Below are 16,975 nucleotides of genomic sequence, written 5' to 3' on the forward strand. Positions count from 1 at the left end.
TATTTAAGACTCATGAAGGGGACTGCCAATCTAAATGGAAAAGGAACTTGAAAGAATAACTTAGGGACCTTACAAACGCACAAAAATGCACATAGTGCTTTGCCTCAGATCTTAGGAAGAAGAATTTTTGGCAATTGGGATGATGGGTATATTTGGAATTCAGTGATATCAGAAGCATTTTGGAAAATCCCCACTAAAAATATTCCTTATGAGGAAATTCCTTCTGTCTTGTTAACCACTACATCCCCTTTCCTGTATGTAGCCTTTCTGTATATTAGGTATTTTATTAGTATTTGTGGAATAAAAGTGTCTTTCAGAAGCTGTGTTTGTATCTGCATTCTCTGTATGTCTTCAATAAACTCTGCTCTCATTTGATTTCTACCCTGCATGAAGCCAAGGACCCCTTTTGGCTGGTCCTGTGGAACCTCTCTCTGGCTCCTGGAACTCAGCCAGTCTGCATCACTGGCAAGGATGAAATATTCATTGGAAATGCAATTCCAAATATGTGAGAATCAAACCTATGAGGACTTCTTAATTTTGCTTTTAGAGCATTCCAGGATTTTGCTGTTTTTCTCATTTTCTCAATATTACTTTCAAAAATGGTAAGGTTTTCTAGCTTTTAAATTGCAAATATCTGTGGCCAGAGTTATCAACACATATTTTTAAATAATGAGAATGAAGTAGGGGTGCTTGGGTAGCTCAGTTGGTTAAGCATCTACCTTTGGCTTAGGTCATGGTCTTGGGGGCTCAGCAGGGAGCTCTCTGCTTCTCTTTCTTACTCTGTGTGCAGGAGAGCTAGGTCTCATGGAGTTGAAGAATGTATCTCTCAGACAAAGGAGAATGAATAAAGCAAAACAAGTTTATTAAGCAAGGATACAGAGAAAGCTTTCAGAAGTGAAAGCGGTCCCTACAGGGTTGCCACTGAGGGCTTGATGTAGGGTTGGTCTTTTATTGGAAGCCAACCAGGAAACCTAAATCCTTTTAACATCTCTATTGATAACACCATAAAGAACTAGTGATAACATCTTCAATGATTTACTTCCTTTTTAGGGTCTAGTAATTCTTTGTTGGTCACAAGTAGCTGTTATAACAAGACCTCACCTCTGATGCTTAGGACAGGATGGTCTGGTTTGGTTTCATTTCCACATTTTGGGGATTTTTGTGAGCTTAATTCTGTGGCCCCCTATCTAGTCCTGCCTGTCCCTTATTCATGTGCACTCTCTCACTCTCTCAAGTAAATAAGTAAAATCTTAAAAAAAAAATTTTTTTTTCAAGCAATATTCTCTTAGTTGTAATTTTTTTTTTCTAAAAATCTCATCAGTCTTGAGCACAACTATAGATGAAGGATGCTTTGAAAATAAAAGAGGTTGGGATGCTTGGGTGGCTTAGCGGTTGAGTGTCTGCCTAGGGCCCAGGGCATGATCCCGGAGTCCCGGGATCGAGTCCCACATCGGGCTCCCTGCATGGAGTCTGCTTCTCTCCCTGCCTGTGTCTCTGGTCTCTGTCTCTGTGTCTCTCATGAATAAATAAATAAATAAATAAATAAATAAATATCTTAAAAAGAAAAGAAAACAGGTGAATTTTATTGATATAGCCCTTGTACTGAATGCTGTGGTTATTTCTTTGTATATACTTCATAAAACCTTCCTTTTAGTGTCCTCACAAATATCACATTAAGAAGGAAACAGATTGGGCAGCCCGGGTGGCTCAGCTGTTTATCGCTGCTTTCAGCCCAGGGCCTGATCCTGGAGACCCGGGATGGAGTCCTATGTCAGGCTCCCTGCATGGAGGGAGCTTCTCCCTCTGCCTGTGTCTCTGCCTCTCTCTCTCTCTCTCTGTGTGTGTGTCTCTCATGAATAAAGAAATAAAATCTTAAAAAAAAAATAAGAGGGAAACAGATACAGTAGGGGAGGGAAATAGCAAATAGTTGGGTGTTATGATACAAAATACAGGAAAATGAAATAACTAGGACAAATCTAAGTAAAAAAAAAAGATTAGCAGACCAGGACTAACTAGTCTCGTATCATTTACTTATCTCCTGAAATATCAGTAGACATACTACAATATATTCTATAACTGGAGTTCCTAATGATGAAACAAATTCTAATGAGAAACCCAAAACAGAAGGTATTTCTTTGAGTGACATGTTCAAGGAAAATATCCATATTACATTTTTAGTACAAAAAACCCCCTTCTGTGAATTAAGGATATCCCCTTGTGCTTCTGTCTGTAATAGCCATAATTAATATAAATCAATGCAGAATCACTAATCACTACATTTATTTGCTGAATATACCTGTTTACACAGTCTATCTCAATTAGGCTTTTTATTTTTCCTGATTGTAATGGCTGAGTAGATGATGGCACATTTTACTGGCACCATAAATAAAGATAGATAAAAAGATGAAGAGTTCAATTCTGTGTATGTTTCATTTGAGTCTTCTGTAGTTAAACACCTATGTACAACAAATAACTATATAGTTATGAAACTGAGTTAGAGCTTCGAACACAGATGTGTTAACTATTAGTATAAAGATGAGGAAAGCAATGGCATTATTTTACTGTCCAAAGATTTCAAGGTAAGAAAGAATGAGCAGTGGCCAGAGAATAAAACCATAAGGAAATGAAGATTAAGAGACAATGGGAAAGTACTTAGTTTTAAATGGATTCAGACAAGGATAAACAAGTAGAGAGATCATTCCTTCAGAAGGCTCATAACAGATAACTTAAATAAGATATAAGCTCTTTTCAACTATTTAAACTATTTTAGAATCCTGTCCTTACAATTGTCCCTTGCTGCCTTTAGGGCCTCATTACAGGTCCAATAGCTGAGTGTCCTCTTAGCCATATAGAAAAAAAAGATTCTCAGAAACTAAATTTCAATGGCCAAATAGCTGGACAATGGGGAGACCACGGAGAACAATATACATTATTCAAATCATTGATTTGTAGTGTTGTAATTATAACAACAAATCACCCAACAGCGAAATGCAGGGACTAGGTGATTTGGGGTGATTAGTCATTGAAACTGAAAATGGGAGACAAAGAAGTGAGATTCATGTGAGGAATGGAATGACTTGTTTTTTTTCTGTTGTTTTGGGTTTTTGTTTTGTTTTGTTTTGCTTGCGTACACATATATGTGTATGTCACAATGTAATAATTTCCTTCTGTAATTGAAGTCAGAGTGTATGGAAATAAAAACTCCATTCCCAAACCTCTATAACAAGAACAGTAGATATACATGGTACAGATATTTAGATTTCCCTTAGACATACATTGTAAAAAGTTTTCAGATAATTTCCTCCAGGTAGATAAAGAATTACATTCCTAATACATTCTCTTTGTTTCTGAATATATTACACAAGTAGCAAAGAAAACCCAAGACACATTGACAAGAGCTGCCCAAGCTAACAAGTAAGGAAATAGCTAAGATTTTTTGAGTTGTCCTTAGGGAAGCTGTGCCATAAGACACTCTTGGTAAGAAAGCAGATAAAGAATGAGAGCAGAAAGGAGCTGGACAGGAGTACTAGACAAGAGGGCAACACTTATCACTCTGTAGCCTAAAATAACTGGCTATGTTTCCAGTAAGTATATTCACTTTGCAAAACTTTTCTTCTCTCTTTCTCTGCCTTCATATAGGCACAGGACAAGTTTGAAATTCCATATTGCAAGATCCATTTGGCATTGTTAGTCATAAAATATTAGAAGATTGAATATAATAACTACACTCAGATAAGAAAGTATATAAGGTGATTGAAGACATACCTATCTGTTGGAAATTTTTTAAAAATTGTTTTAAAAATCAATTACTAAAAAAATAAAAATAAAAATAAAAATAAATAAAAAGCAATTACTTTAAAACTCAATTAAGCATATTTAGTCAGCTAATATCCAAATTGTGCTTAAATAAAGCATTCAACATAAACATTTTTTTAAAATTTTAGTCATTTAGATGAAAGAGAACAGCTAAAGATCTATTGAGAATATGGACACTGTTCTGTTCTCTGAACCTGGTATATAAAAAATTGTGAATAAATTAATTGTTGAGATAAATAATTACTGGCATATTTCTGAATTGCCTATCACATGAATTATATGACAAAACACCGACAGCTAATCACCAATCATTGAGCAATTAAAGAAATGGCAAAAAAAAAGTACTAAGTAATTTATAAATGTCTCTTGTATTTTTCAAATGATGAAAATCTAACAATTTTCATTTTGAGATAAGAAACCAAAGCTTAGGGATATTTAGTAATTGATCACATAATTAGAAAGTTGCACAACTGGGATTTATAATATTCAGTTTGATTCTGAATCTGACGCTTTTAAAAATTGTATTGCCCAATCCTTTTCAAATTCATCCCAAAGACTGAAGAGGAGGGAACATTTCTTAACTCATTCTATGAGCCAGCATTATTACCCTGCTGCCAAAGCCAGACAAAGACATTACAAGAAAAGGATATTACAGACCAATATATAGGCATCCTTCTTTTTATTGTGCTCTGCTTTATTGAAATTTGCAGATAATGCATTTTTTTTTTAAACTGAAGGTTTGTGGCAGCTGGGAGTTGAGCTGTGTTTATTGTAGCTATAGATATGAGAAGTTTTTTTTCTTTGTTTGTTCTTTATTGTTCTTTATTCCATCCACTTTTGACTTTAGCTTTGGCAATGTACACTTCCTTAGAGAAAAGTCTGTGTTTTTACAGAATATTCAGCTGTGATGGATTGTTATTTTATTAGATGCTTGTTGGGTTGCTGATAAGGGATGGTGGATAGAATATGAAAGGATATAAATAATCTTCTAATTAAATCTTAGTGCATCTGTTATTACTGGGTCTGTTCCACAGAGCTGTGACCTTCACAGGGATTCCTACAATGGTCTTCCTCCCTGTCTGCAACCATCAGACTGCTTTATTTCCTCCTTACTGTAGCATTCCCAATCTATTGAATTGTGGTCCCTTTCCCTCTTAGATGAGATGGAAAGTCTGAAGGATCTGGACAGAATTTCCTTCCCTCAACTGAGATAAGGTTGTGGCAGTCTTTTCCTCAAAGCAATTGGTCCATGTTATACCTCTAGGTATTTTTCACAATGGTTACCCTTTCTTAGGGGTTCAGAAAAGGGAGAAATGTTTACTGAAAAAAAAAGAAATGTGGTAAAAATAATAAGCTTTATATAAACATTTTTGTTGATTCAGACAGATATGGAGAATAAAATTTATTGGGAATACTGATCTAAATGTTTCCCTTGGGTGTTTACTTCTTGCCTTCTTCTAAGGAGATATTGAAATTTCACTCAGTTAAGCTGAGTCTCACTCCCTGTAAAGATCTGTGAATTCCAGAAAAGCAGTCATTTACCCATCTCAATCTCAGGGACCCACACACTTAGCCTGCAGTGACCAAGTGGAATCTCTCACTTGCATCAGCCACCAAGAGGGAATACTGGCCTCCCGGGAGCCCAGGTCCACCTGCCCCACACAATACACTTCATTCAACATTCAACATCATAAATCTGAGCATTCTCACTCCCTGTGCCATAAGAACTGGTGACATGACAACGTTCGGGGACTGACTCAGAAGCAGCAGAACAGGAGCAGACCTGCACTCCCAATAGCTTTTGCCACTGTCATTTGCTGGGCGTCCTACAAGTGGCTCGCTCAGAGGGACTTAAAGTGAATGAACTTAATGTTCTAATTTGCCTAAAGTGGTCAGGACATTGATTTGCTTCTACAACCGACCACCTACTCTCAAGGAGCTTCTCTGTGAAGTCATCTTGTGCTGTAGCTTCTCCTGCAGAGTGGACCTTCCATGGGATGCTGCAGTTAGTTTTACCTGGGCTACAATGTGAGTAGCTGGATTATACTCCACTGTTCTCACACACAGTAGACAATTTGACAAAACTTGTTAGTAAGTATCAATCTTATCTTGAAAATCACCTTCACATAAGCATGTCTGCTTCTTCTGCTTCCATTATCAATTCCTCCATATTCATTCTCACTGGCTTCCCTGGCCTAGACCAGTACTACCCCTGGTTTTCAATTCCCTTTTCTTTTGTCTATGCTATGGTCTTTCTGGGAAACTGCCTGGTGCTGCACGTGATCAGGACTGAGCCGAGCCTGCACCAGCCCATGTTCTACTTCCTGGCCATGCTGGCCCTCACCGACCTGTGCATGGGGCTGTCCACAGTGCACACGGTGCTGGGGGTCTTGTGGGGGCTCAATCAAGAAGTCAGTCAGGATGCCTGCATTGCCCAAACTTACTTCATCCATGGTCTGTCCTTCATAGAGTCTGGAGTCCTTCTTGCCATGGCCTTTGATCGCTTCACTGCAATCTGCAATCCTCTGCGCTACACATCCATCCTGACCAACAGTAGAGTCATTCATTTCATGGTGACCATTCTGATAAGGGCTGCTTTGTCCATTCTCCCGGTCATCATTCGCCTGAAGTTCTTCCATTACTGCCGCCCCCACATCCTCTCCCACTCTTTCTGCCTGCACCAGGACCTACTCCGGCTGGCCTGCTCTGACATCCGCTTCAACAGCTTCTATGCCCTGGCTCTGGTGATTTGTGCCTTGCTGTTGGATGCTGTGCTCATTCTCATCTCCTACATTCTCATCTTGCACACAGTGCTGGCGATTGCATCCCAGGAGGAGAGGCTCAAGTCCTTGCAGACCTGTGTGTCCCACATCTGTGCTGTCCTGGTCTTTTACATCCCCATCATTGGCCTCACCATGGTGCACCGCTTTGGAAAGCATCTCTCACCTTCTGTTCATGTCCTTATGGGCAATATCTATATTCTTTTCCCACCCCTGATGAATCCCATCATTTACAGTGTAAAGACCCAGCAGATCCGGGGCAGGATGAAGAAGTGGTTTTCCCTGAAAATGTAGTAGAACCTTTGGATGTTATTAGTTAGAATGTTTTAAGGGCAAAAAAGTAATGCTACTTCCCATGAGTGCAACAGCTTGCAATCTGAATGATAATTTCTATAGCATTTTGTTATTTAATGAGGATTTTAGTATTAAAGAACTTAAGAGGCTTTCTAATGCAAGAGGCAAAATAGAACTGAGTTTTCCTAATACACATTCCAGAGGCTCTGAAAGTCTGTTGTAAGGTAATATATCTGTCATGGACATGAAAATACCTATCTTTGCATCTTATTGACATGTTCTTAAAGCATGGTTGCCATACGAAGACTATGGCCCTCAGTTCATTAATATTTTCATTCCATTTATACACACATCTACCTAAAATTCTGAGAGCATGTCTATTGTTTAGATTATTCAAGTAGCAATCCATATAGCAAAATATTATAATATAGTGATACTGGACTTTTTCTTCTTCCTAGGGGTGAGGTGAGAGGCAAGCAAATGTATGATATTGACTCTTCCTCCCACTCTATTACTTTTTCCCTATTAGAGATTTAATACAAATTTATTAAAGGGCTTGTGGAATAAAAAGATATATAATCCTTCTATTCCAAAGATTTTATTCTTTTTTTATTATTGAATCATTTTGTTGTATACCTGAAACTACTCTAAGACTATATAATTAATTAGTTTCCACGCTTTGATGATGTGAACCTCTTGCATACAAATTTTTCACCTTACACTTTTTATGGATATTCTATCATTAGGCTTTCTTTGTGCCATTTATATTCTTTATAAAGTCTATAGAGAAGTCTATAGTCTATAGAGAAGTTTATAGTCTAGTTTATAGTCTATAGAGAAGAGTTTACAAACTACTGCAAGAGTATGGTTGATGACTGATGGTGCCTCTTTTAGAGCAATGATTGTGAAAATGGAAATAAGATAAGGGACATGGTGATATTTAGGATCTATGAGCACACCTGATAACTGCCTGTGCCTTGGTGAACAGAGAGTAGTTTCCTAGTTGATGCTCAAGTTTCTGGTTTATTAAATTATGTTGATGGAATGTCTTTCAAAGAGACTGTGACAAAGGAAGAGTATTGTTTACACATGGAGATAGTGGAACCTATGTTGAACATACTGAATTTTAGTTATCTATGGAACATTGATAAATAACCATTGAAATATTGACTAAGTACTTCTGGTGTTTCAGACTCAGTGCTAGGCACTGCTAAGTTACAGGAAAACTAGGAGAGCATAAAAAATACTTTACCTTCAGTATAACATGGGAAATAGACAAAAATTATTAAACATACCTCTACATTAGAAACTCTAATAAATAACAATAGTCAGAAATAAAGAGTGCACTGACAGCCTGCCAGAGAACTCTAATCTACTACAGAGGATTTGGGTAGCAACTCCTCTTAGAACATAATACGTACTTGAGGCTTGAAGATTGAGAGGAAGTACAGAGGAATGTAAAAAATAAGGAATGTTTAGGCAAACTGAAAAGAAAAAAAAGTTTAGAATCCCTTTGACTGTATGAAAAACAGGTGAACAAGTGACTATGAAATTCAGGCATAAACATTGAAAAGTAGACAGGAACAATGTTAGGAAAGATGAGATTTTTATTTAGTTTTAATCCTTAGGGCAATATGCAACTATTAATGAACTGTAATCAGAATGTTATAATGATCAAACATATATGCTAACAGTATCAGTCCTGCTACTGAAAAGATGAGGACAAGAGTTGACAGCAGATGAAATAAAGATTTTTTTTAATTAAACTATTTTATTTTAATTCTAGCTTAGTTAACAGACAGTGTTATATTAGTTTCAGGTGTACAAAAAAGTGTCTTAATAAAAAGATATAGTAGTGAGTGAGCAAGGGTCAGCTCAGGGAGTTGCAAACAGTGGGTGCATATAAGATACACTTAAGACGTGGGATCACAAAGTTGGAGACTGATTATGAGGGATAAAGAATAGGAGGTGCATCATGTTTAGATTTTTGGAATGAGAAACTACAGAGAACCTATAGCCATGTACTGAGATAAAGAAGATGTGGGTGAATGGGATTTGTTTTAAAAATATTATTTTTTATTTATTTGATCTGCCCAAGAGACATTTAAGGAAAGACGTCAAGCTTTGCATCTGATATAAGTTGTCAGGGGTCTGGTGAGAACAGTAGACTCAGATGATGAATTTGGGAGTGATAGTGGTAATAAACATGGTATTTGAGATCATGAGGGGGGCTGACTTGATCAAGTATAGGATATAGCATAAATATGCTTTAAAAAACTTCAACATTAAAATAGGGTAGAGTTGAATTGCCAGAGAGTCTGAAAATATTGCAATAACAATAACAATAACAATAACAATAACAATATTAGGGGCATATGATGTCAATGATTTCAAGCAAACTGTGTTTTAAAGAGGGAAAGGAGCATGTCAGATTATGCAGCAATGACTTAAATGGGATCTGGTAAGCATCATGTAAATTTAGAAAATCAATGGAAAGCTCATGACACACAGTGTTTACAGAATCATGGGAATTGATATTTTATTAGAACACTGTTGGGTTGCTGGTAAGATATGGGTTCTGGAATAGGGAAGCACACAATAATCTTCGAATTAAATCTTAGTGCATCCGAGATTATACTGTGTCTGGTTCTCAGAGCTGTGACCTTTACAAGGACCTACAAAGGTTTTGCTCTCCTGCCCCACAGGCTCCTTTTTCCTTCCCTGACTGCAGAGCATCCCAGTCTACTGACTTGTGACACTATTCCCTCTTGGATGACTGGAAGGCTTTGGGAGCTGGAGAGGAGGTGACTTCCCCATCCTCCAATTGGGATCAGGTTCTGGCAGTCTTGGTCAGCTTCTGTTACGGAGGGGCCTCTGGGTATATTTCACAATGGTTCCCATCCCTTCCCTTTTCCAGAGCTACGAGGATATCTTTCTTTGTTTCTCATCTATAACACACTGAGCCACCCAGGTGCCCTTGGCATATTTTTTCATGCCGGTTTTGTTTCACTGTATCTTCAAATCTGCAGATACACCTGAATATTGAATGACACATAATTGTGATAAAGCATCGCATACATACTGGAGGCAGTCTGTGTTGAGAAAACTTTGCATCTCCAGGAGGGGTACTGACTCCCTGGGCTACTATCTTATGCATTAATTCTCTCGTTAAGAAGGTAATAAAACTGTGGAGGAGAACAAATTCATCCAAGATCATCAAAGCCATCTACATATTCTCGTTCCAAGGTGGGTCATACGGACAGTGGCTACAAAATGGAATATGATTTTTTCTAAGTTGAGAAAGTTAGTAAATATAGGAAAATGGAAATTGAAAATCCTCCACTGGTGTCATGGGAAAATGAGATGGACCACTGAACTTGGGCTATAACTGTTGAGGGGGATTCAAGACAGATTTCATTAAATAAATTCACCTTAAAAGGTGAATTTTGAATGGACATTTATCCAAAGAAGACACACATATGTTCACAGGATATATGAAAAGGTGTGCAATGAGTAATCATCAGGGAAATGTAAATCAAAACTCCAAATCACAATAAAGTATCACTTCACACCTGTTAGGATGGCTATTGTAAAAGAGAAAACAAAATAACAAGTGTTAGTGAGGATAAGGAGAAAAGGAAACTGTTCTTGACTGCGGGTGGAAATGTAAATTAGTGTAGCAGCTATGGAAAACAGTATGGACATTCTTTAAAAGTTAAAAATAGAATGACCAGATGATCCAGCAATCCCACATCTGGGTATTACTTAAAGGAAATGAAAACAGTGATACCTGTACTCTCATGTTCACTGCAGTAATATTCACAAGAGCCAAGACAGGGGAGCAACCTGAGTGCTCATTTCATCCACAGACAAATGGCTAAACAAATTAAAGCATACACATATAATGAAATATTCTTCCACCTTTAAGTTTTTTGTTTTTTGTTTTTTAACTAGGCTCCATGCCCAGTGTAGAGCCCAATGTGTGGCCTGAACTCAAAATCCTGAGATCAAGACCTGAGCTGAAATCAAGAGTTGGATATTCAACTGATTGACCCACTTGGGTACCCTTAATTCCACTTTCAAAAGGAGGTAATCCAAACTTTGTGAGAATATGGATGAATCTGGAGAACATTTTGCTAGTGAAATGTGTCAGACACAGAAGGAGAAATGCTATAGGATACCATTTACATGAGGGTTGAAATTTCTTAGCATGGCACACAAATCCTGTCCTTTCATATTTCTCTAGCTTCTGCTTTAGATGGTAAATTTCAGAAATGCAAAAACACTTATAGTCTTGCAGCATTTAATGTCCGTCTTGCTGTGTCTAGTGATTGTGCCTCACTTTATCCTGACATACTGCCTGGAAAGCCCTCCCAGTCTCAAAGATTTGTTCTAACACAGAGTTTTTCCTAGTTTGAGCTCTAAGTGGTCAGTTCCAGAGTTCAGAATGAGAGAACTCTTTAAAGGTTCTCTTTTTCCCATGCACTTGAGACTTGCCTCAGCCTAGGACAGAGCATTTAGAACCCAAAGAACTCACACTGGGACAGGACCCAACATTTCTCAGTCATGAAAGAGTCTTTCTACAGGCAGCTGCAAGACTTGTTTGGCCATGCCTTCCACTAATCCCTGGAGAGAACCTTTGGTGTTTCCCAAGGGAAAGGCTTTTAGGGCATTGCCCAGGTTGCTGTAAAGTTCCTCTCCATTGGGAACTCGTGCCACTGAACTCCTGCAGTGGAGAGACAGATTCTCAGCTTTGACATTCTGGGAGGTGACTCAGTACCATGGGATTGGGGAAGTAAAGAAGAAACAGTCATGTGTTGAGGATGGTACCCACACATTTCCTGGTGAAGCTGTGAATATCAGTAGAGTGGATGTCTAGAAAGGCAAACGAGCTGTGTCTAAGGCATTATTTAGGAGCCACTGAGAAGTATAGATTCCTAGAGATCTCTAAGTGTACTACTTCTAGAGACCTAGATAGTTTCCTAGTAACCTTCTCCAAATGTACTACTACAAGAGAGACCAAAAATAGAATGTATAATTAGGGGAGGCTGGAAACCCACTGGCACATCTCCTCTTCTTAAATACTTCTTGATGTAGATGTACTTGAATCCATGAGTGGATTGATTCTATGCCCCTCAAATCAGCCAAGCTAAGACTGGGGAAAGTCCCTGGAAAATATTGGTGTAGTAGAAAATTTTGGTAGAAGGACAGTAAAATGACAGTCTCTTTCCTCTTGCAAAAAAAAAAAAAAAAAAGGATTAGCCTTGGTCAATAAACTCAAGGTTTGCAGAGACACAGGCAGAGGGAGAAGCAGGCTCGATGCAGGGAGCCTGACGTGGGACTCCATTCTAGGTCTCCAGGATCATGCCCTGGGCTGAAGGCGGTGCTAAACCTCTGGGCCACCGGAACTGCCCAAACTCAAGGTTATTGAGATTAAAATCCATTATTTCTAAATCATCAATTTATCAACCTTGAAAGCATAGTCTGTAGCTTAAAAATGTAATAACTTGAAACTTACAAAATTGCATGACTCAACTTTGTTATTAAAGATTAGTTCTTTTTTAATGTATATCACCTTGATGTAATCTGCATATATGTAGCAGTATGAGATGTATTTGGTGAAGAGAACCATCATCTTTTAGCATAGTGCATTACAGGGAGAGAGGAGGGCTAAAACTAGTGACCTGAGAACATCCAGGGAAGAAAAAAAACACAATGATAATTATTAAAAAAAGAAAGTAAAAATGAAATAGTCCAGTGACAAATTAGTCCCATACTCCTTGATAGACTCTTGGGATATTATTAATCACTAAAGAGCAGTGTGCAATAACACTGTAACATTCTGCTAAGCTTCAAGGATGTTATCAACTTAAAGTCATATATTTGTGTAACATATTATAGAAGATATCCTTGCTAAATATTTAATATCCTAGTACTGCAAAATCTCAAACTTCTTATTCAATAATAGTAAATCATTATGATAATGCCAAACCAATAAATGAACCATTCCAGTGAATTTTTTAAATATGTCTATTTGCATCTCTATCTCTGCCAGGCTTTCTTTGTCTAAATTATAGCAATTCTGCCCTCTAACTCTCCATGTTTCCTTCTTCTTTATCTACCTTCAACAGCAGTTCACTCTAGGCAAGATGTCTTGAAAATTATGGTACAGTAGAATAGAAGTCATAAGAAGGGGCATTTTCATCTCTACTGTAGGAATCCTAGAGATCATTCCTTCCTTCCTTCCCCAACTATCTGGCAGGCACTGGGTTCATTTTTGGAGATAAGGAGTTAAACAGAATGGATACCCAAGACAGATATGCCACCCCACCTCCAGAACAATGTGGCACGGAGACAAAACAGGCTTAAAAAAAATCAGGTACAATACAGTGAGCCACCTCTCTTGCATAGGTATCTTGAATTTCCATTTAAATGACCAGAGTTGAGAGTAGGCTATAAAGAGTAGAGAAATGAACACTGAAAAGGTACACTTGTTCAGTTTGTAGGCCAGAGTCAAATGATCAGACATCATCCTAGGATAAAAGATAAACTTGGAAGGATTTTATGAAGTAAAATTACATGGTCAATGTATACTGTTAAATAATGAACATAGATTCCATTGTTGGAATCACAGTTTAGCAGTAAGACCCATACTAATTTTATAGTTAGCAGTAAGACCCATACTAATTCTATACACGCAGTTTAGCAGTAAGACCCATACTAATTCTATAGTTCAACCTTTCAGCTGATTCACCAGGAAATCATACATGGACAACCCTTTACTTGGTTCTGGAGAATAGCAAACAAAATAAAACAGCCATGTGTCTTTCCCATAGAAATAATACAACCAATGATAAGCATAGATCTCTAGGGGACATAAAGACAAGAAGACAGTGAGAAAATGAGAAGACATGGAACTGCAGAAAAACTGTAAAGGATGCAGAGATTGCTCTCACAGCCCAGTATCAGACCTAAAAGGAGGATGGAAATTGGTCGAATATTTTCGAAGTAGTTTTAATGGGAGTAGTGGCAAAAAACATCTATCCTGAGTTGTAATATTTTGAAACCCCTACATAACTTTTCCAAGTCTTTCCACTCGTTTTATTTATGATCCTCCTTTTTTATTAAAAAAAAAAGATTTTATTTATTTATTCATGATAGTCACACAGAGAGAGAGAGAGAGGCAGAGACACAGGCAGAGGGAGAAGCAGGCTCCATGCAGGGAGCCTGACGTGGGATTCGATCCCCGGTCTCCAGGATCGCGCCCTGGGCCAAAGGCAGGCGCCAAACAGCTGCACCACCCAGGGATCCCTCATGATCCTCCTTGATTCATATATATCTTCCTTGATAAATATTATATATAATTATGGGTACTATATATATATATGTGTGTGTGTGTGTGTGTATTATATAGGTAGTATTCTAAGTTTGGCATTTCACTGTATCATTACAAGTATTTAAAAACTTAAAAATGTTAGTACATTGTTTTCATGGTTAGACTGTTTAGATGTATTTAGTTGTATATTTATTTCACATTGTATTCCATGCTTCATTGTAACTTCCTAGACAACAGAGATATTATCAACTCTATCTATTGCTTCTACACTGATATTGTGTACAATAGCTAATAAATGAATGAGTGGTTGAATGAATGTGCCACTCCCCAAATTGCCTTGCTACTGAGTTAAGTATTGTTTATATAATTAGTTTGATGATATACATATATATGTTGTAGATTTAGATGTAGATACAAAGGGTAGAAGATAGATTGTGATCCAGAATTGTCTTTTTCTCGTATTGCAAAGTCATGCCTGGTCTAAAGGCATATTTTCTCTCTTCGGTGCTGAAAAATATTCTCATCAACTATTATTCTTCTATCAGAAACCTGGGCAGTAGGGAAGACATGAAAATGATGTTCAAAATTCAAATTGTTACTAATCATGACTGCAAATCTAATTTCAACATGGATCTCTTTGCCATGTATTATAAAATTCTGGGTTCTTCGTCATTATTAGAGCTGAAAGCAGAAGGCAGAGAGATGAGATTTATGTCATTAAGGAAAGGTTCAGTATGTTCCTTTTAAATATTCTACTTATTCATGAGACACCACACACACACAGACAGAAACAGAGGCAGAGGGAAAAGCAGTCTCCATGCAGGGAGCCCACAGTATGTTTTTTTTTTTTTTTTTTTGAAGAGACAAAACATAATACAGTCATCCTCTTACTGAAGTTACATTGTATGGCAAGCATAATTCCATATCCACAAACTCATAGCAGCATACATGTTTAAATGGGGCACATATTGGGATATTCCCTCATATACACACCTGCATACAGGTGTCCCCAGCCAGTTCTTTCCAGGAAGATTAGGAAGGAGCCTATATCTTCAGGGCTACTGATCATAGGAAGAAAGGCACAAAGAAGGAAGAGGAAACATTAACAAGTACTGTCCTAGTTAGTAAATAAGGAGGTAATCAGTCTTCTTGAGTTTTCCTTGAAAGAGCTAGAGAGAGTATTAGAAGCCACAGAGATGTTATTTTAAATAAGGTACAAACTTGACAAGTATCTCAAATGCGGGAAGTCATAGTAGCAAAATCCTAGGAAACTGAGAGAAAGAAAAAAAAAAGGAATAAGCAAACTGTACAAGGGTAACTTATGTAACTCCAATTCAAAAGCCACTGGCAAGAATTCAGGATAGGGGTACTAATGCACACACATGATTCTGAACCGGAGTCTTTTTTTTTTTTTTAAACTACAAATCATATTAATGGTACAGTGGAGAAAAGTTGTGTGGACTCTGAAAATTCAATGGTAGTAACGTGACAATATTAATCTTATGATGATGTTTGTATTATGGTTACATAGGAGAATGTCCTTGTTTGTAGAAAACATACACTAAAAATTTGGGGGGTAAAGGATTACAAGGTAGGAAATTTATTCTCAAATGCTTCAGGAAAAAAAAAAAAAACACTTTGTGTTCCACCTAGAACTTTCCCATATAACATACTTATTGAAAACATCTCTGTGGTGAAAAAATGAAATCTTAGTAAATTGTTATCTATAATTTCACATACAGCACTTAATTACGAACAGATGAAGATAAGACAATATTTCAAGTATTTCATACATGAGTGCATAACTAACTTTATCCTACTAATAATTAAGTGAATGCTTTAAGCAATATATTTTGTGTCATATTTAAGGCATTTTCTTCAAAATCTTTTAAAATATGGTTCTTTATTTTATGCTTGTCAAAAAGGACACACATTTCTCAGGTGTTCTGAAAAGGGAGAAATATTTACTTTACTAAGGAATTCAGTCAACAATAGAAAGGAAATTAGGGGGCAAATAGGCCTTATATAAACTTTTTTGTTGATTTCAGACAGAAACAGATACTAAAATTCTTTAGAATTCTGATACTATCATTTCTTCTTGGATGTATAATACTCGACTTCTCCTTCTGAGTACATATTGAAATTTTACTCAACGCAGTGAGCATCCCTCCCTAAAAAGATTTGTGGACTCCAGAAAATGCAGTCATTTACCCCTTCCTCTCAATCCCAGGAAACTTCTAGCACACAGTGACCAAGTGGAATCATTTGCATCAGCCACCACGAGGGAATACTGGCCTCCCGGGAGCCCAAGTCCACTTGGCCCATCCAATCTTCTTTATTATTTCCCATAAATATGAGCATTCTGACCCCCTGTGCCATGAGCACTGGCAACAACACAGCATTAAGAGGCTTAGTCACTAGCTTTTGCTACTGTCATTTGCTGGGCGTCCTACAAGTGGCTCGCTCAGAGGGACTTAATGAACTTAATGTTCTAATTTGCCTAAAGCGGTCAGGACATTGATTTGCTTCTACAACCGACCACCTACTCTCAAGGAGCTTCTCTGTGAAGTCATCTTGTGCTGTAGCTTCTCCTGCAGAGTGGACCTTCCATGCGATGCTGCAATTAGTTTTACCTGGGCTACAATGTGAGTAGCTGGATTATACTCCACTGTTCTCACACACAGTAGACAATTTGACAAAACTTGTTAGTAAGTATCAATCTTATCTTGAAAATCACCTTCACATAAGC

The 16,975-nt window shown here is 37.5% G+C and overlaps 1 protein-coding gene across 1 annotated transcript; it reads left to right on the top strand.

Annotated features, from left to right (window-relative positions):
• Nucleotides 1-5,948: 5,948 nt before the first annotated feature.
• LOC112912415 (olfactory receptor 51V1-like) lies at nt 5,949-6,890 on the top strand. The gene has a single exon (XM_025989117.2). The coding sequence runs from the start codon at nt 5,949-5,951 to the stop codon at nt 6,888-6,890; it is 942 nt and encodes a 313-aa protein (XP_025844902.2).
• Nucleotides 6,891-16,975: the final 10,085 nt, after the last annotated feature.

The sequence above is a fragment of the Vulpes vulpes genome, chromosome 11 (assembly GCF_048418805.1).
Source record: "Vulpes vulpes isolate BD-2025 chromosome 11, VulVul3, whole genome shotgun sequence".
NCBI lineage: Eukaryota > Metazoa > Chordata > Mammalia > Carnivora > Canidae > Vulpes > Vulpes vulpes.